Below are 22,731 nucleotides of genomic sequence, written 5' to 3' on the forward strand. Positions count from 1 at the left end.
TTACTCACTATGGTATCAGAAGTAGGTTTCAAATATTGGAGATAGTTAGAAAGTTTTAATAGGACACATAGAAAGATTTTAGCCACCTTACTCTTCCAAGTATACTCTCCATTTTTGGAAAATATCCTAATCTGATTTTGTGGATATTATTGGATAAAAATAAAAATAAAAAGAAATATCTTGAGGTAATTTTCTTGAATATTATTGGGTAAAAATATTTTGAGTTGATTTTTATAGATATTATTAGATAAAAATATCTTAAATTGATTTTTGTAGATATTATTGAATAGAATATTATGAGATAATCTTTTATAGATATTTTGGATAAGAGAAAACTACACTCAACTCTCAACTCCAGCCTTATCATCTTCCTTATCTCGTCCATAAGTAGTTTTAGCCATCACCTACAAACTTATTTTCATTTACACGTTCCTTTAAAAGAATATCAAATACTTTTTCTCGGACAGCTTTTAGGAGTTCTTTTGCATGCCCATTTCGAAGCTTTTGTAAGTGTTTTATCATAAAATCTCCTTCATATAAGTTATTTTTTTTTAGTCTAGTTTACATGGATATCTTATTTGCCCAATTTGAAGATCATTTAGTCAGTCAAATATTATATAAACTATAGAAAGCTCATTCTGGGAGATAAACTAGAGAATATGTTATAGTTTGGAGTTTTTTACCAAACTAATGGATAGATATTGGTCTGAAATTTTTATGGAGTATTGTTAACATGTATATGTGACTATTGGTTGAGGATTTTTGCATGATTAAAGGTTTTGATGAAAGATTTTCCTAGATTTAGAAACTTAGAAACTGGAAGAAGAAAAACAGTTTCTGTTTTGAGAAAGTTTAACTCTTTGGTGGTCTAAACCTATTCTAATGACTTTGATAATTTTATTGGAGGATCCTAAGCATCTTATATACATGTTATATTATTATTTTGAAAATATTTGATGTTAGTTTCAAAGATATGAAATTTTATGCAAAGAGATATTCAGATAAGCCAAAGTGTGTATATTCTTGGCTAAATTTATGTTTTGGTTAATTTCTAACCATGTGATCTTGAATTAGAAGCTTATATATTTTTTAGGACATCTTTTTAAACCATGTGATAGTTTGGTTTGAAGATCATATATTTATAAGTCATAGATCAAGAGATTTATCAAAACTAGTTGAGGAAAAAGTTTCTGTTTTTGGATTAAATGTAAAACCAAAAACTCCAAATGTTATTTTGTGATTTTGGTAACTTTAGTTTGATGATTTAAAGCATGGTTGATGTTAGGATGATATTATGAATATATTAGAAGTAATATTTGATTTTTGAAATTCTTGGAGATGTTTTGATTTAAGGTCAAAACTTGTGATTCAAGTGCTTGGATCTTTTTACAAAAAAGTTTAGTGTTGATTATTAGCTTTTTCTAAATGGATGTTTTAAGTATGGTTTTGAACTTAGGATTGAAAGATGTTTGCTGCAAAATTTTGGTTTAAGCATGAGTTTTGAAGTTGGAAGGAATTGCAACAAAAAATCAAGGGAAATGGCCTATGGATGTTTCGGCCATAGTGTGTTTTCCATAGTTGTGTTTTGTTTTAAATTTTTCTGAGTTGATATTTAAGTTTAGGACAAAATTTACATGAGGAATGTAAATTTTGGAAACTTTTGGAGTTAGTATGCAAAATCCTTAAGTTATGGGTAAAACGGTCATTTTCTCACATGTAGAGAGTAAAAATGAAAATTTTACTCTTTAAGTTAGTATTTTCCCATATTTTAAATTATTAGTGATTTAGTTCTAACTTTTAAAATCACTAATTACAGTTCCTCGTGATCGCGCTTAAGATTTTATAAGAAACGCGGAGATCGAGGTAAGTTAGCTTTTAACTTACTAGCAGTCTACTGTGTATGTGTGCTAAGTAAAGGAACTACAGTATATGTATGTATGTTATCATATATGTCATGCCATGCCAAGTTATCACGTAATTGTCTATTATACAGAATTTATTCTGTCATCAATTTTTATCTATTACATAATATATTCTGTCATGTATTACTGTACATTACAAGTATGTCATGTTAAATATGTTATCTATTATATGTTATGCCATATTACGAAATTTTTCTATCTCAAATTGGTCATATATTTCAAGTTATGTTCAAATCACATTATGTTACATCAGGGCTCCAGTCCTTTCGTATTCCAGTCACGTTTCATCTTGAGTACATTCAGTTTATGTAGAATATATGGGGCCACAACAACTGTGGAGGATGTATTTAACTGCATTATGATGTGTAGAATACATGGGGTCACAACAACTGTGGAGTATGTATTTACACGTAGAATACATGGGGCCACAACAACTGTGGAGTATGTATTTTTCATGTTAAGTCAAGTTTGCGTAGAATACATGGGGCCACAACAACTGTGGAGTATGTATTTACACGTAGAATACATGGGGCCACAACAACTGTGGAGTATGTATTTTTCATGTTAATTCAAGTTTCAGAGTAAGTTCATACTAAGTCAAGTTTCAGATCAAGTTCATGTCAAGTCAAGTTCAGTTCATGTTTCAATTTAAGTTATGTCAATTATGCTATGTTGTACGCTAAGTTATGCTTTAATTACTTATGAATTTGATTATGCATTTATGCTTTTACTGTCATCCTTGCATCATTAGCATGTGTGGAAGTTTTTTGTTAACTTGCTAAGATTTGTAATCAAATCTCACTGTGGTAGTCCCAACTACCATTCCCCCCGAATGACAGATCTTGTTACAGGACCTGAAGGAGGATCAGGAGCTGACCAACTAGACACAGTCGACTGAACGACGGTGCGTCGTTAATGTTAATATAGTAGTTAAATTACTACTTGTACGATGGAGTTGCATCTCCAGTACTTTTGGATCATAACCATTTTGGACTAGTGTTGTGATCTTAGTTGTTCAATAGGTTTTTATGTATGAAGTATGTTTTAAGCATTTGGGATATTTTCAATTTGGTGCATAGTATTGCTAAAGAAAAAATTTATTCGCTGCGAATATTGCATATTATTAGATGCATGTTAGGAACATTGCATCTTATATGTCATGAACGGGGGCAGGTAACCTTGTGTTGCATGTCTCGACGTTTCAAATGTCCGTTCAATCCCAAACGGAAATTTGGGGGTGTCACACTTTTCGGTGGTGACTTTCTTATCTTGATTGTTCATAAACACATGTGATGAAAAAAATGCTTTGCGGTAGACAAATACATGCAAAGTCAAAGTCTAAAAAAGGGGCTGAAACCAAGTAGAGGCATGTTGAAAAGAAAAATAAGTAAAGGACATGAAGGTGGGTGATATGGATGTATACGGCAAAAGTGAAAAGAAAAAAAAAAGAAAAGAAATAAGCTGGGATTGAATTTTCGGCAGAGTGTCAACATAAGGCTTGAGGCAGCTTCTTGTTGTCTGGCTTGACTTTTATGTGAAGATCAAATATTTGATGTCGGCTAAAGTGGACTCGATTGGAAGTATTTAATCCTCCGGTGCTGAAAACGTCTTGACTTGGATTGGTGGGAAATTGAAGATGAAAAAATGAATTAATTTTGCTGATAAGAGACGTAAGTTTAAGGGAGAGGTGCCGTGATTAACGGGAATTAAGGAGAGAAATCGGTGGGAATTCAAGAAAGATAGTCGGTGGAAGTCTATAAAAAGGGACGTGAGAAACATGTAGGGGAGCAAGTGAAAGGAGCCATGCTTGACTTGGTTTGAATTTTCTTGGGGGAATTTTTTGGAGGTGGAAGTGAAAGGGGGTTACGTGGGTGATGGTTGGAGATTGTACGTGGAAGGGGATTTATTTTATTGGTGGGAGAGAAAGTAAATAGAGAGGGGTACGTGGGGAGTTGAGAGAATTAGAGTTGGAGGTGTGAAGGTCTGGAGGAGTCAGTCGGTGGGTGCATGATTAGAGAGAAACATGTAGAGTCGGTGGGGAGTTTCCAGAATTAGAGAGGGTGAGAAGAGAGAGTCGGTTAGTGCTTGGAATTGAGAGAGGTGTCGTGGGTGCTTGCGTTTATTTTTCTTGGAGAAAGTCGGTTGGAGTGGAGGGATTTGCAGGAGAGTTGAGACGTGTAGGGAGTAATGATTGATTAAAAGAGAGTTTCGGTTGGAATTTTAATTTGGAGTAGAGAGGGTGAGTGAACGAGTGAGCAGAGAGGGAGACGTGTGGTAATTGAGGAAGTCGGTGCTTGAGTTAAGGGAGTGAAAAAAAAAAAAAGGCAGAGGTACGTGGCCGGACGGACGAGAGGGAGAGGTTTTTATGTAAAGAAAAGAATGGAGGTTTACAGAAGGGACTCTACGTTTGGGGTTCTACATTTTCCGTGAGGAGAATTCTTTTCGGCTCAATTTTCTCTCCACTTTTATTTTATGATCTAAGTTGGTTTCATTGTTAGCTTGTGTTTTATTTTAGTTTTATCATGAAGAATGTTTATTTAATTTCTATAGCACTTGTAATGAATATGTTTGACTAAATTTTCATACTAAAGTTAGAGGTAAAGTTTAATAATTTAAATATTAATTTCGGATCTACGTAAAATTTATTCTACGAGCTTGATCGATTGAAGGATTTTATTATTGGATATTTTGATTATCTATATATTTATCTTGATTCATTGTGATTTTCGAATACAGTGAATACTTGAGGAATCCATGTGATATTCAAATAGATTTGTGAATGTTTTAATCATCAATCGTTCACGCTCAATCATAAGCGACTATTTTTTTGATCTTAAATGCTAAATCTTCCAATTAAACAGAATCATTATTCTAGTTTAATTGAAGTAAATCGATTGGAAACAATATCATAAATTATTATACGGATCCTCGAAATCTTAGTCCTTCTATATCAATTCATTTTATCATTTTAGTTTGATTCAGTTATTTTACAAATCTTCATCTTTATATTCAATTGCACGTTTCTTTTAGTAATTTCGTTTCATTATTTGAATTTATTTTTTTATCACAAAAGTCAATCCCTGTGGATTCGATCCTGTAAGATACTACAACACCTATATACTTACAAGTAAAACTACATTAAATTTTTGATTTATTAATTTGAGTCAAAGTTTAGGCGCAATAACCATGATAACCTATATAATATATATATATATATATGTTAATTAGTAGTAATATAATATATAATTATGAAAGAATATTTCATTCCGTACGTACCATTTTCGTCCTCAGGCCACCTGCATGTAATTAATAATTATAAGGGGAATATATCTTAAAATTATTCGTTTAAAATAAAAATAGTACTAGCCCCGCAGCCAAATCGATCAAATATTCATGTATTGGTAATTATTGATTAATCTGCATGAATAAGACTTCAAATGAAAAGCTAGCTAGCCAGATCAAATGATCATACGTACACAAATTAATGTACCTATATATATACACGTACGTCGATCGGCATTTATGCATTCCTGTCTAGCTTGTTTTAAATCATGTGCTTTTAATTACTAGTATTAAGTATTGTTGGGAATTTGGACCTCCCAAATTCACCCCCTAAGATCTACCCTTTGCAGGCATAACAAGAAAAATAGAGAAATAATAACAACACAAGAAATTTACGTGGAAACTCCAAAACAGGAGAAAAACCACCAGATCCAGAGAAGAAAATACACTATGTGAAAAATTATTACAATTACATAATTTCTCTCCTCACCCCAAACACACCCACAAAGCTTTCCCCACTAGAAAAACTCTAACTCACACCTCTTCCCATTTTATAAAAATGGACAACAGAGGAATTTAACTAGAGTCAAAAGTTACTAGCTAAGCATTTGACTGATGCACTTAAACTAAGAGGCTTAGCCTCCTATTTATAACTCAGCCTAATGCATAATATTTTACATCCCACCGGTGTGGGACTAAATTGTTGCAATTAGTCAACAATCTCCACCTTGCAACTTTGACTGGTCTCACTGCCAAGCTCCACCTCAATGAAGATCTTCATAGCTTCCACTATCATGCTTCACCATAAAAGCATACCCACTTAGAATAAACTAATTCCAAGCATTTCACTTCGGCCCATGTCGAAAAACAACTTTGCTGAAAATTATGGTGTAACTTCCACGTTTGGCTTTCCTGGAAGTTCATCAGCCATCGACATGAATTTCCACCACACATCCTACATCAATGCCAAACCAATGCCTGTGTGTAAACTTGTGGACCCGCTAATATTAACACATCCTCTATCATGGCAACTTTGGAAATTAGCGACATGCCATGAGGATGTACATGTCTCTTTTTAAAGAGCAAAATCTTCCATGGAGAGAGACACAATATTAGCATCATTTTCAGTATCTCCATTTACTGACTTGGAGCCACTTGCCGAACCTGCTCCAGCTCTTGGACAATTTTTCTTGACGTGCCCAGATTGTCCACACCCCCAGCAGACTACTTTCTTCTTCATGGAGTTCTTCATCTTCCCATTTCCAGCTGCTACCATCGCTAAGTTCTCAAGTGGAACATTACTTCCACTACTTAGTCTTCTCTCTTCAGAAAAGATTTTACTGGTAACCTCTGAAAAAATTATTTTCTCCTTCCCATGTATCAAAATAGGTTTTATGTGCTCGTAGGAAGGTGGAAGAGACCAGATGAGTCTCAAGGCTTGATCCTCATCATCAATTTTAACTCCAATAGCTTCTAACTCAGCGACAATGCCATTGAGAATGCTTAAATGATCTGAAATAGTTGTACCTTCACTCATTCGCAGTGTATGAAACTGCTCCTTCAGGTACACGCGATTTGAGACGCCTTTCGTCTGATACAACTCTTCGAGTTTTTCCCAGAGTTCCTTTGCCGTAGATATTCCATGCACATTTGCAAGAACATTTTTGGCCAGGCACAGACGTATTGCACTTGCTGTTCTCAAATCTAGATCCTCCCAATCTTCATCGCTCATTTTAGATCTGCTACTTTCACCAGTCACACTAGTACCAGTGCTGACTTCATGTGTTGGTCTGCCCTTCAATGCCTTGTGTAATCCTGATTGAATCAAGATATCCTTGACTTGTACTTGCCACAAGCCAAAATTGATTCTCTCATTAAATTTCTCCACCTCAAATTTGACAAGATTTGAAGGCCTACTTCCTGACATTGCTTTGATGAATTTACTGTAGAAATGAATAGTACCTCACTAAGTCAGTTCCCAGGAAAGATTGGAGGGTCACAATGGACACACTTAAAATTTCCAATCTCCTAGACAGAACCTCCTTAGACTGTACGTATCCACACTACCACACCAAAGCTCCACCCCACAAAAAGAACCTAGTGGCTCTGATACCAATTGTTGGGAATTTGGACCTCCAAATTCACCCCCCCTAGGATTTACCCTTTGCAGGCATAACAAGAAAAATAGAGAAATAATAACAACACAAGAAATTTACGTGGAAACTCCAAAACAGGAGAAAAACCACCAGACCCAGAGAAGAAAATACACTATGTGAAAAATTATTACAATCACATAATTTCTCTCCTCACCCCAAACACACCCACAAAGCTTTCCCCACTAGAAAAACTCTAACTCACACCTCTTCCCATTTTATAAAAATGGACAACAGAGGAATTTAACTAGAGTCAAAAGTTACTAGCTAAGCATTTGACTGATGCACTTAAACTAAGAGGCTTAGCCTCCTATTTATAACTCAGCCTAATGCATAATATTTTACATCCCACCGGTGTGGGACTAAATTGTTGCAATTAGTCAACAAGTATATATTTAGAAAACCTATTATCCTTTATTGACAAAGAAATTGATGCATGAGAGCTTAATTTACATTATATATTTCCAATTACTTTCTGAACAAATTCATGGTTGTTATATGGTCCTAATTAGTCCACACGCCGACCGTTTCAAATGATAATTAGCTAGTAGTGTGACCAATGTGAAATGCGTCGTCATTGCTTTCATCACATGCCTTAATATTATATGCCCAATTGAGACAATAATTAAAGAAATGATATTAGTTAGTTGTCCAGTCATGATCTCACAAATGATATTAAGATTGTTAAGTGATCATCTATCTGCATCATGATGAGGCGTAGATCGAAGATATTCAAACATGCATATTAATTAGTTTGAAAATGGAAAAAAGAAATTAAGAGATAGAACCAATAGGGAATGAAAGAAGATGAAAACTATTAATAGTTGCAGAGTATATATATATATATAGATGACGTACTGATCAATATGGATTCGATCTTATCACATATTGCGCGCTATGTTGGCATTTTATAATGAGATGAGAGCACCATCATGTATTTATACCAAGTATACTATTTGTAATCCACGCCCATTATGGCCCATTATATATGGTATTATTATACTAGTGATATATAATGATATAATAATATATATCTATTAATATTATATGTTAGTGATAATACGATGGTTACATACGCTTTTTATATGAGTGTATATGATTAAATATATAGAAATGTATATATAAAAAATAAGATATATTATAATTAATTATGCTATTATTTATCCTTAATATATTTATAGTTTATATTAAAAACATATTATAATATTTATATTTAAGATTAAAATTTTATGTTATATTAAATTTATATTATAAAATTAAAATTTTTAAGATAATTTTATATTAAGATTTATGAGATTAATTTTATATTAATCAAATGTTATATTAATTTTATGTTATGAGATTATTATTTTACATGAATAATAGAATTTTAAAATTTAATGTTATATTAATAAGCAATTTAGCATATAATATAAAATCATTTTACATATAATTATATATCATATATAAATTATATATAATATAAGAAATCATATAAAAAATTATTCTATATAAAAAATTATATTAATATATATGAACCAGTTAAGTAAATAATTATATATTATCACTATAGTATTAGTAGTAGTTATACTAATATTATATCATTATATATTATAATATATTATAATATATCACTATATTATTATATACTATAATATATATTCCATAATAGAGTATATAATATATATATATACTGGAAAAATCTAATCTAATCGAGTTCTATTACATTCAGTTATTTTTATGTATTTTTTACGTACTTTACTAATATAATTGATTAAAATAATTATTTTATATTAAAAATATAATATAATCAATTATAATAATAGAGTGTAAAAAAAATATATAAAAATTATTAGACATAAACTTTTTATGTTCTTTTTTTATTCCTTAGTGCAAGTGCAACCCCTTCCACTTTGTGCAAAAATCGATGTTGCGCGTACTTTACCACCTCCATGTCACGACAATGACTCCACACTGTCTACGTTCAACCTGAGACCCCACTCATAATAGACTCTTCCAACTACCCACTTGGCCTACAAACCTCAGCTTGATTTTTCAACTTCACACCAACTTCGATTATGTTACGTCTCATTTCCTTTTCAAACCAATTAACGAAGCATACTATTATTGAAAATAAACTTTATACCACCACAGGATTCTCTGGCCACCCATCTTTCATACAGTCAAAAAATTTTGCTGAACGAAGCAGCGAGTGAGTTATATGTACCACTGAAAACACACATGAGATCCATGCGCCACCGCATCGGAAAGTTTTTGCTGCCGCCACAGGCGGCATTTATGGAGCTAGCAATCTTGGATTCTTCAAATCCAACCGACCTCCACACTCGTAGAGTGGCGCGTGTCCCTCACGTGCCGTCCCAGTTCCTAACTATTTTCCGCCGGTGATTCGACGGCTCTCTTGTTTGTTTTCTGCCTATGTTATCACTTACCCTAACTAAGGATTGTGGGAAAGAGGTATTGGAAGTCTCCTATAAGCAGTCCAGATTAGCAAAATGTAGCATAAATCACTTCACTGCGAAATTCAGTCTTAATATTACAGTTTGTTTATTAGATTGTATCAAAACCGTTTTAAGCGGCTTCCCCTTGTGGGAAATGAGACGGGATCAAGTCTTTGACCCCATATCCCACTCTTTTTTCTTATTTTTATTTTTTTAATTTCTAGTGTTGTATTTGATGGTTTGTATTGAATGTTGGGCCTCCCACCCTGTTGACTACTGTATCACGTAACTGTTAATATATCTATAATATGCTTACTTAGGAAAAAAAAAAAAAAACTAATCCACCTAACCAAACAGTCCACTGAGTATACATGAGCCTGGACTCGTCCCTCCCTTCTTAGTTCTTAATATTATCACTCTGTTTGGAAAGATAATTATTTTAGAAAAAAATTAGAATATTTTATTATTATTCACCAATTATTCATTATTATTTCATTACTATTTACATATCATTTGAAATACTCTTAAACTGTATTCAGATACTAAAATGATCTGAATTGATATGTGAATAGTAATATTTTGTAGATTCCATTGAGATGTATTTGAATGTAAATAGGTTAAAATATGTGTATGAATAAATAAAATACGTTCAGATGAGTTTAATATTTTATGTGAAGTTTAAAAATTAATGAGTCCCATTAATAATTAGTTTGAGATGCCAAATATAGGCTTAGTATCCAAACAAAGCCTTGAGAGGACATTATTCATAACTTTTCCTTCCCTATTTTTTTCGATCTTATCTTGCAAAATTTTAATTTGATAACCCATTATTACAATAAAATAATAATAATAATAATAATAATAAATAAGTAAATAAAGCATACAGTTTGTATTTTCAAACTTCAACCCACCCACGCTTCTCTTTTCTTGTTTTTTTATTAAACAAAAGGACATTCGGAGGGATTAGAACCCACTACTTCGCCCTCGCTTAACTATCATAAATGAGTAATGCTATTTAATGTGTTCATAAAAAAATAATAATAATAAATTAAAAAAAAAATTAAAATACCAATACCTTTTTAAATAAACTGATATAGTAAACTTCCAAGTATACGTAATAAATGGTGTTACAAATAGAGAACATAATAATTGAATTACAAGTCAACAAATCTCAACCAGTACAGTTATGTCGCCCAAAAAAAAAAAAACCAGTACAGTTATGCACCATCTATAGTTTTCCAATGTTAATTCGAAGTATGAATGCTGTTGGGTAAAAGCGTTAGCTGAGGGCGAGGAAATGTCAATAGGCAACCAAAGAGATCTACACAAAAAGTCTATGTGAAAGAATGCAAAGAAGGGTCAAAACTAGATACGACGTACCATTAGGCGAAACCATATGATAGGACGGAGAGTTGCCGTGGCTGACAAAGCACTATACCCGACAGGCCGACTTACTTCGTAAAAGATTCACACAGATGAAATAGTTGCCTCGAAAATACTTTCCCAAAAGAATATCGTTGTTTTCAACATCGTGTTCAAGGAGGGCAGTTCCTCCATGTTGTTTTCCTCAAACTCTATAATTACATTTCTAAGTACGATCTGCATCTTAGAGATTCTTATTTTTTCCACTAATCACTTAATTTTGGGTGATTTCAACAAATTGAAGATATTTTTTATTGAAATCACCCAAAATTATCTCACAAATAGCCATCATGGACGGAACAAGCTAGCATTACATAGAATGTTTCATAGCATTCTCATTGTAATAGTTAAATTCAAATATAAGTTCCAGTTAATATAACATGAATTTATCTTTATCTATTCTATTCACTTTCAATTCTTGTATTGGATTATCCATATATTATTTTATATAATAATAAAATCCTATTAATTTATTTATATAAAAATTTATGTTATTTAATTATATTATATTTTACCATTTTATCGATTATATGTTAATTAGTAATAATATTATAGCCGTCAAAAAATTGTTACAACTAAATTACGATATGAATTAATTAAGGAATAAAATATTTTTTATTCCTTTTAGTCATGTTACAGTAAATATCAAATATCACCCACAACACTAACTTATTGTAGTAAAAAGTCATCCATTTTATATTTGCATAATTCAATGTAACATATTTTGAGACTCTATTAACCAAACATCTTTACTGAATTTGTATTTATATAATTCAACAAGCTCTAATTATTTGATGCCTTCGTATCTCTTATATGGCCATTAATGTCAACCGTTGTGCAAAAGAGACCAATCCCTTCCGAATTTCCGAAGGCGTTTCGCACTACAAGAAAAATGGTCTTTTACGACCAATTTAATGCAACGAAAAGACTATTAGCAACCAATTTTGGTTGTTAATAGTCTTTTCGTTGCATTAAATTGGTCGTAAAAGACCATTTTTCTTGTAGTGTCGGTCAGCCGAACAGCAATGGCATTGAGTTCCCTCCACCTTTTTGTATTTTTTGAATTTTCGAAGCGAAATCGATTGCATCCAGAGGGACCCTGCACATCCTCACAAGTCCCACAAAAATTAAAATCAATGTACTAACTACAAGTGCGTTGACAAAAGGATCAAACTGTCTCCCATCTCTCTGAATGCTTTTCTCTTCGCGTTTTATGAAAAATTAGTACCTTAAATAATAAAATTATTTTTATTATAAATTAATTTAATATATAAATTACGTTAATTTATTAATTTATTTTTATTTAATTTTTTTACAATTGTATCAATTCTCTCTAAGGTGACAAATTTTTGGTAATGGGTAAAATTATCATAAAGATTGTGGGAATAGTGGGAAAAATAACCCTAATAATGGTCCAAAGTTCTCCACCTACACATCGAGGTGGATCTTGGTGATTAGCTCCACCACTCATATTTCAAAAGTATAATGATGTATATATTTATATATTAGCTAGGAATTAGGTTTTTCCATCATGTGCAGTTGGACCAGTGCCCTGGTTCCTTTTGGCTAATATGAACATGCTCAGAAACTGATTGGTAATCAAATAAAGTCTTTAAAAATGGCTGGGGAGATAAGAATAAAACAGTGCTAGCTTGCTTTTTGACTTTTTAGAATGCAAACGGATAGAATTGATTTATTATAACTTTTATTTTTATTTAATAGTTAAGAAAATAATTCTTAATGAATTGATATTTTTTATTTTTTTAAAATTTTAAAATATGATTAAAAAAATTATATTTACACGTATCGCTGCAATGCAGCCACCATCATTGTCGTTTAGTTTGCGTTGGATCATCGATACTCGACGTAGCCGTCAGTAGTACATGGACTTTGAAATAGCCAATGTACTTTAATTTGTACCGATTATTTTTTTATTTTTATTTTATTTTATTTTATCGTTATTATAATAGCATTTAGATCTCTAATAATAAAAATAATTATCTATCCAGATAAATTCTTAAAACTATAAGGATAAGACTGTCATCACTTCCAATTCTATATAGTGATTTTACTGGATCTATTATGGAGAAAAAGGAACGACATAGTTCACAACCAATCAATTTTTTCATTGGAAGATGCAAAGAAATAACTATACACAACTTACAAAAGCTATAAAAAAGCTTGGACTGAAAGCTTCTCAATTAAATCCCCAACTCTCATGTGGATCCCTCTTCCTATCGGAACTCAAAGTATCTCTTTCAACGCAGCGGTAAAAGACAAATTTTCAATAATTTCAGCAATTCGAAAAAATCATTCAAGAGAAATTCTGGAGATTTTCTCATAAAACATTCACATTTCAATTCTTTTGGTAGCAGAAGCTAAAGCTGCTTTACTAGCAGTTTGTATGGCCAACAACTCAAAGAATATGTCAATAGAAGGTGAAGCTCAATCTGCCTTTTCAACCTTAGAATGTAAAGATTCTATCCTTTCTGATCGATCTTCTCGATCATAGAAGACATTCAACTACATGCACAAGATCATTAAGATTGGAAATTTACCAAAATCATGTATGCATGATCTCTTATACATTAAAAGACTAATATTTGTAAAAATATTAAAATATATATGAATAATAATGAAATAATTTATAAATAATAATAAAAGAGTAATAAATAATTTGTACATACTAATAAAATAGTTTGAAAATATACCGAAAACAATTACATTTTCAAAGAGACCCTAATTAATCTTACTAGAGAGTGAAGAGTTTTAACCTGGAATTTGCATATTGTGGGACTCCAAAGTGTTGGTAGATATTTTTTATGTGCTTGAATCTGATGATTGAGTAAGCCTAGCAATGATGCCAATGCTTTGTATGCTCGTACATGCATACGCATATATATTACACTTACATACTTTTATATTTGTCAAGAAGGATTATATTTATAAGTTGATATGCTAGAAGAGGTTTTTGGATTGGACTAAGTTGGGTTACACGTTTAAGATGAGATGAGATGAGTGTTTTGTTGAAAGTTAAATAATATATTGTTATAATATAATTTTTTAATATAATTTTTGTTTTAAAATTTAAAAAAGTTGAATTGTTTATTATATTTTGTGTGAAAATTTATAAAAATTATAATGATTATATGAAATAAGATAGTTTGGTTTTGTGTAACAAAACCAACCATTCTTTCGGTCCACCAACCGAATCGAACCGATAAGGCCTTTGGACTGGACCAAATTGGTTCAGTCCGATTGGCCATATCTGGTTGTTTTGGTTTGGATCATTTTTCTCTTTTGCTTTCTCTAGTTTCTACTAAAAAGTTATATCAAATGATAAAAAAAAATGTAATTAAGTGAATGATTGAGTCTAAATTGTCTAAGCATATACTTAACTAATTAAATATTTTAACTAAGTATAATAAATTAATAAGGTTAATAGAATGTCTATTATCAATAATTAATAGTTAATATCTTAAAGTTCTTAAAACTTAATATTTTATATGATATAAGCATAAATAATTAGCCAGATTAGAAGAAAATTATATAAATATTTACTTTCAATTTACATAATTATTTAAAAAAATTATTTAAAAATCTATATTATAAATTCGGTGAGTCTGGTTTGATTCGGAATAAGAAAATCCTATACCAAGATCAAATCAAAAATTGAATTTTTCTATTTTCTTAGATCAAGACTGATCGATTCTAATCGGTCTAGTTTGGATCATTTTTTGTCCAAACTAAAATATTTACACCCCCACTACAACAAAATAAGTATTTTGGGATGAAAATTTTGGTCTCAAATTAAAGGGAGTTCATCCCAGAAAATAGTTTGGGACAAAAAAATTCATCCCAAGCTCATGCCAACAACAATGTCTTAGAATATATTTTGAGACGAAAATCACCATTCCCACTCGAACGGTAAACTATGCATTCCCACTCTGATCCAAATGCGCCAAAATATTATTTTTCCTTTCGAACGCTTATTATCAAGAGTTCGAACGATTTGGTCAATGTTTAATAATATTTTTTTTTACACTATAACTTTAAATAAAAGAAAAACAACATTAATATATATATATATAGACATATTAGATGACACTATAGTTTAGTAACATAATAATATCTATCATATTATAAAATAATCGAGCATATTATATTAGATTATATGTATCATATATATAGTATCATATAGTGCCATCTAATTACACTATAACTAAAATATAATATGTTAATATATTAGACTATAGATAACATATATATGGTATCATATATAGTGTCATCTAATTAGACTATAACTAAAATATAATATGTTAATATATTAGACTATATATATCATATATATACTATCATATATATATATAGTGTCATCTAATTAGACTATAACTAAAATATATAGCGTCAACAATATTAGACTATAGTATAATATAATATATTATATATTATATACTAGTATATATTATATAACATATATAATATATACTAGTATATAATATATAATAACATATATTATAATATATTATAAAATATAGTATAGTATTTAAAGATATTGAAGAAAACCGTTCGAACGGTTTTGCATATATAAGTTATCGTGGATGATCATTTTCATGGATATTGAACCGCACTCAAAACGTCGTTTTCTCCTCTACAACCGTCCATATCCACCGTTTAAAGCCGTCGTCGCCACCACTAACAGTACCCAGTCGAAACATTTTCCTCTAAACACCGATATGCTATTTTCCTAACTAATTTACCGTTTAAATCTAGGTTTTCATAGATTATTTATTTAAATTAGGATAAAACAATTGTTTCATCAATACTCACCGTAGATTTGATTAAATCCATTGTAGGAATGTTTATTTAAGTCTCTATTTAAGTTTCTATGGTTTATTTTGTTGAGAAATCCATGTAATCGATGAATCATTCAATGGCTAAGTCGACTCAGCATCGTCGGTGAGTTCAATTTGCATACTGTTCGAACTTTGGTAGGGCGTTCAAATGGTACGAACCAAACATGCTTAATCAATTATTTACTGTTTGAATGTTGTTTTAACAGTTCTAACAATATCCCATTCGAACGTATTTTTAGGCGTTCAAATGAGACAAGCCAAACAGGTTTCATACCGTTCAAACACTATATATTCTCATTAAGATTTAGTACTTTCTATCTTTTATTTATTTAGTTTTTAGTTTTTAGAATGAACAATATTTTATGTTTTATAAATTCAGTACTTAATTATGAATTAGTATTATTTTATATTTTATGAACTAATTATTGATTTATATTATTTAATTGATAAATTTCTTATAATTACTATTTAATATAAATATAATTCTGTACAAAAAAACATATGAACACCGTTTGAACCGTACAAAATACGTTCGAACAGTGCTGATTCATCATTCAAACGATGAAATTAGTACGTTCAGTAGAGCAATTTTTCACCATAGTAATTTTACTTAACATTCCAAAGTGTACGTTCGAACGGTTAAATTTGAACGTTAAAATATTAGATCCGAACGGTTACATTATTAGAGATAAAATATTTCGTCCCTAACTATACCATTCAAACGTGTTAGAACAGTATCTATCTTCCATCGGCTTTGAGATCCAACAACAATACTGGAAAAATAACCCCAAGAAAGCCAAACTCAGGTATATGGATAGAGAATTTAGACCCGATGAGAACTCGTTCAAAGAACCTAAATTATATTAAAATCTAGACTCATTGAAGAACTCGTTTTAAGAACCTAGATTACAAAAGAAGAACGCCACAAAGGTTTTGATTTACTTTTGATAAGTTCAAAAGTTCAAGAAGAACAAGAGGAGATAACTCAACTCTCAATAGCAATTCCATATATTCTGCCTCTCAAATGAGGTTACAAGTAGTTTAAATAGACAATCTCCAAAAATCCTAAGTAAACAATGTCTCGGGTACTGTAGCGTGAACAGTGCCATACGCCGCGTTACAGTGACTTTTGAAACCCTAGTAAGATATAAAATTATAACTTTTCGAATAAATCCTTGGCCAAAATATAAGGTCTTCCTCAAAACCCTAGTTCATTAAAAATAAAATGTGTGGGCTGGACATTCCCTAAACTCAATTATTCTAGATTAATTCATTTGACTAATAAAATAAGCCATTTTAATGAAATAAATAAGTTCATAACTTTCAATAACAATAGGTCCAAGTCGTGTCTTTAATAGCTTGGATCAAGTGGATCAAAACTAGTTTTCCTTCTTTCAAGCTCATCATGAGTATTGAGCTCTTACTAGCTTAATCCCAATTAGATTGTATCAATTCTTGCATTGCTTCCTTAATTTTCGTGGCTCTTAATCTTGTAATTAATCTTTAAGACTTGATCTGCATTGAAATCCATCATTTTTTTTTTTGTATGAAATATGAAATTTATTCCTAAATCTTATTTTTTGAGATAAATTTTATTTCGTCTCAAAATAAAAAGGTCCCAAAAAGTCTTTTTAGTTGTAGGGCTCACATGGACACAGGAAGACTCCACTGACTCCAAACTCAAAATAGGAAGTAAAAGGAAAAACAGCCGTGCTACATCCACAGTGAAACAGCTCCAACAAAAAGGTGTGTTTATTTTATTTATTTTTTTCATTTTTTTATTTTTAAATAATATATATATTTTTAAAATTCACAATGTCACTAAAAGAATAATTCTGTAATCATTAAGTTAAAAAAAAAAAGGAAATTTTTATCGAGACCAACTCTCTCTATAACAATAGCATTTCTGAAAGGAAAAAAAGAGTTACCATTCATACAAGCTGTGAATTGTGCCCCTTCAAAGTAACCGTTGGTCGCTGGCTCTCTCGCTCTCTAGAGAACAAAACCGATAGTCCTCCCAAGAGGGAGGTGGGAGCCTCGGCTCCCCCTCCCTCCCATCTCTCCGGTTACCTTTGTCTTTGGTTTTAGGTCGGTTTAGTTCTAAAAATAAGGCTTGAGGTGGTTGTTTAAACGGTGGCTTAAGGCTTTTTGGTGCATCTCTCACGCAGTGGTTCTAGTAACCACCTCTGCTCCGGGGTGGTGTTTCTGTGTTGGTCTTTGTTTGGCCTCCGAAGCTGGGTATCTGCACGCGCTCGTGAGCTCTGTTCTCATCTTCAAAAGCAGGGGCTTTTGTTCACGTCCGGGATGGTTGGGATAGGCGGCATGACCGTAACCTACTACCAGCTCTGTTCTCATCTTGAAGCATGCTACCAGTCCATCCGAGTCGCTTGCGAGTGGACCGTGTTTCTCCAGAGTCGTGTGCGAGTGAACCGGGAAGAACTCCAACCGCATGCTGCGCCGGACTGGTTTTTGGATGATTTCCGAAGCATGCTAAGCACGCACGCCGAACTGGGGTAAGACTGGGCAAGAGACGGCGGCATGAGGGTGAGGGCCGGGGCGAAACTTCAGTGTTCTAGGTGATGAGGCCCTTCTCGTGCGCTGGTGCAGAGGATTCGGTGGGGGAAGATGCAGTTGAAGAAAAGAGAAATATGGGTGGCGGCGCAGAAAATGTTTTTGGAAACCTTAACGGGTTGGGCCCCCACAAGCAGACCAGATGGGTTTTTGTCTCGGGTTGGGCCATTTGTATTTACAGTCCATAGCCAGCTTTTATTGCTTTTTTTGTTTTACAATTGTTAGTTTAGTTTAGTTTTTATTAATAAAAAAGAAAAAGGTTAGTGTCCCACTTCTCTTTTGGAGGAAAGAAGGTGGGTGTTTAGTCCTACTCCTCTTTTTGGAGGAAGGTAGGTATTTGTACTCTTCCTCCTTGGGAGGAGAGAGTGTGGTAGTACTCCTCCTCCTTGAGAGGATGGAGCGTGGTTGTACCTCTCTTCTTTGGAAGAAAGGTCGTTTAGCTCTGTTTTATCAGAGCGCTTTCTCTTTTTGACTGATGTCAGGAGAGAAGGTATAGAAGTTTAGACAATGTCCGTCACAAAGAAATTTGTTGACGGGGAAGCTCCTGAGCAGTTTGCGTTAGTTGACTTATAGTCTGATTTTCCTGTATTGATAAGTCACAGTTGTAACTTCGCTAGTGAATATGCAATGAAGTATTTTTCCATCAAAAAAAAAAAATACAAGCTGTGAATTCCACGGATGCAATCCTCCCGTGTGCATGAACAGTAATATATATTTTAAACCTTTATTTTTTTAATTTTTTTTTCAGCTCTGTAAAAATTAAAAAATAAAATATTTTCTGAATCATCAGGCATACTGTTTAGAGCATTAGTATTGACTTATTTATTTTTATCTTCATCTTTAAATTTAAATAATATGTCTTTAAATTTATCTATATTGACTTATATATCTCTAAATTTTTGTATAGATATGAATAGTGAATTACCCTTCACTTTTCAAATATTATTTTTAATATTTTTTTTCTCTCTCCTATCCATTAAAATCAACTTTGTAAAATTTGTATTAAGATAATTTTGATATATAAAATTTGTATTAAGTTAATGATACAAAGTATTTTTAAGTACATATTAATATTTATTGATAAAATTGATCATTTTGATATATGAAATTAGTAATATTTAGACATATAAAATTGATATTTTTGAACACATGATGCTAATTGTAAAATATATAAAAAGTTAATAATTTTAAGAAAAAAATAAAAAATGATAATATTTAATATTATTTAGTTTAAAGATACACAATTTAATATGGGAGTTTTTTTTTTTTTTATATGCAAAATGAACTTTTAAAAGATATAATTTTTAAAGATGGGAGAAACAATGCTGGTGCTGTTGCCCTGGGCCCGCCCTTATGCATATATACAGAGCATTCACGAGCCCCATGATACTTTCACATGTACGGGGGGATGAAGATGAGTTCGAGAGTGAAGCAAGATTCAGCACCCTCTCCATATCACTTTCTCTGCTTCTGCTGCTCCTTATTCTTCTTCTTCTTATTTCAAATTTCCAGCGCTCAGAATGCTACTACCGATCCATCTGAAGGTTCTCTCTCTCTCTCTCTCTCTCTCTCTCTCTCTCTCTCTCCTCTGTGTCTGTGGGTATGTTGGATGGAAGTAGAACTCAGGGGGGATCGATGAACCAAAATCGTATCTTTCTTGTTAACGCTCTAGAATCAGTAAGACGCTTATTAATGTTTGTTTACACTCCAGAATTCACGATTTACAGCAAAGCTGGTTTCTCTGCTCGGAGTTGTTAACATCTTGATGGTCGTCATCTTACATGCTTTAATTAGATCGAATTAAGGAGAGCTATAAACTTTTCAAACTTATATCTCTTTTTACTGGCTGACTTATTTCACGTCTCTGTTCTTTTGTAAAAGCTCTGACAATTACTTTTTATAAACGAAAGGTAAAAACAATCTGGAGGCGATACTAAAGAAGATGTATAAATTGCATGCTTGAGGGCTGGTTTTCCGGTGTGCCAGAACTCACAAGAGATCCCTCTATAATCTCCGAAGGGGACGAAGTACTATGTTGTATACGCCTACGCATAGTTAATGATATGTACAAATCTAAAACGTGTACACGCAGACTTTTTTTGTTAAAAAGTAAATCATTTCTTTTAAGAAATGAAACGTTTACAATTTTTTATGCATCCTTGTTTTAATTTGAGAGTATTTATATGAAGTGATATTATTTTTATAAATTATTTTACAAAAATATCTCTAATTTAAAATATAATTATATAAAAGATTATATGTCTGACAATTTTTTAATTTTTTTTTACACTTTATTACGACAAGATTTGTTTATTTATTTATAAAGGAATTATACTATATTTATATAAATAATTACTGTGTGTATATATGATGTGATATAATAGTAGAAGTAATGCATCTAGATAGGTTTTAAATACAATCAAAATATAAGTTGGTTAGCTTTGCATGATTCTAGTGTTAAATGTACTTAGCTTCTGAGGTATTTGGATTGCAATTAAAAGCCTTCAGTTTTGTTTATGAATGGTGTTTAATTTCTAAAGTAATTTTTGTCAATTTTGGAATGATGCGAGACAGCTAAGGCATTGAACTCAATATTCCAACAATGGGATGCGCAAGCTGTATCATTATGGAACATAAGCGGAGAGCTATGTACCGGATCTGCCCTCGATGAAACGCGATTTGAAGATGGTGCTAATAACCCAGCCATCCTTTGCGATTGTAATTATGAAAATGGCTCAATTTGCCACATCACTCAACTGTATGTTTCTATCTCTCTTTTAATTATTTATTATTATTATTTAATAAAAAATAACTTTATGTATTTTATCAGATGATGACTAACGAGATTGATTATGATAAATAAATTAATTTATCAAATGATCATGCATAAATTATAATACATTGGATGTGAACAGTTGGTCTCAAAATTCTAACCCCAAGTCATACATTAGTTCAGTCAATCCTAGATTAACATGATCTAGTTTATAATATTATGCGTAAATTACATCCAGCAAAGTTTTTGTGCTAGTTATTAATAAATATAATTTATATAAATATAGTTAAAAATTCGTAGTGTAAATGTTTGTAGACTTAACACGTTTCGTATCAAATCATATTTGTGAATAATGTTTTTTATTTATTTAAAAAATTATATACTTATATAAATATAGGTAAAAATTCATAGAAATTAAACAATAAAAAACTAAAATACTAAATAACGTTAAAGAAAAAGTAGTTGTACGGCCTACGGGTACAACTGGACAAGAAGGTCCTGAACAATGTCAACGTTACTGTCTCGGAAGACAACGAGGTTCTGAAACGTTGTTTAACCTCGCTGGACGACTGCACCAAATCTAGTACGTGAAAATAAACTGGCGTTACCCAGAAACCTTGAACCAAAACAACTGCACGCACACAAGTGGCGAAAATGGAAGGAAAAAGTTCCGTGGCCTGCGTCTTTGAAGGCCCGCAAATGTCCACTTGTTAGGATTGATTCATTGAACAGGCACTGCCAACTTAGCGGAGTATCTTTTACGTCTGCTCCAGAGTCAAGACCAAACCAGCGCTTTGAGATTTCCTTAACTATCTTCAGCGCCCAATCCTTATCAAGAAATGGATTTACTTCCGTTCTAATACAGGCTAGAATCTGTTGGTTTGATAAATATGCTAGATGTACGTCTAACATTGTAGTTCTCAGTATAATAATAACATTTGCAGGTACGGTTTTGGAAACATCTCCATTACTATTGCATACTAACTGTTTGTTTGTTTTTCCAGGAGAGTTTATGCTCTGGACAAAAGTGGAGTTATTCCAGAAGATATTGTGGCTTTGAAATATCTGACCCTTTTGTATGGATTACTCAGTACCTCCGCTTGGCCTTTATTTTCGGAAAATTAACTTCGTCTTTTTACATTTTTTAACTACACATTATCGTTTCATGATACAAGAACTAGAGCCCGTGATAATTATTGTTTCTTCTTTGGAATTTTAGGAAGATTGATCAAAATTTCTTCACGGGTACCTTGCCAGCATTTATTGGAAACTTATCTAAATTGCAGAGTCTGTAAGTATAGAAAAAAGCTCTCA

General features: G+C 31.9%; 1 protein-coding gene across 4 annotated transcripts in view; it reads left to right on the top strand.

Annotated features, from left to right (window-relative positions):
- The first annotated feature begins 20,015 nt into the window (after nt 1-20,015).
- LOC122275635 (probable LRR receptor-like serine/threonine-protein kinase At1g56130) overlaps nt 20,016-22,731 on the top strand; it is a 44,247-nt gene continuing 41,531 nt past the window's right edge. For 2 of the 4 annotated variants that reach the window (XM_043084775.1, XM_043084776.1), the window contains exons 1-4: nt 20,016-20,188; nt 21,219-21,402; nt 22,422-22,493; nt 22,637-22,708. In XM_043084775.1, coding sequence (XP_042940709.1) covers nt 20,041-20,188; nt 21,219-21,402; nt 22,422-22,493; nt 22,637-22,708 — 476 coding nt within the window. In that variant the 5' untranslated portion in view covers nt 20,016-20,040. Of the gene's footprint in view, nt 20,189-21,218; nt 21,403-22,172; nt 22,317-22,421; nt 22,508-22,636; nt 22,709-22,731 lie in introns of those variants that run through there. The other 2 variants (XM_043084777.1, XM_043084778.1) reach the window with 2 other exon arrangements.

This window comes from Carya illinoinensis, chromosome 9, assembly GCF_018687715.1.
Source record: "Carya illinoinensis cultivar Pawnee chromosome 9, C.illinoinensisPawnee_v1, whole genome shotgun sequence".
NCBI classification, from domain to species: domain Eukaryota; kingdom Viridiplantae; phylum Streptophyta; class Magnoliopsida; order Fagales; family Juglandaceae; genus Carya; species Carya illinoinensis.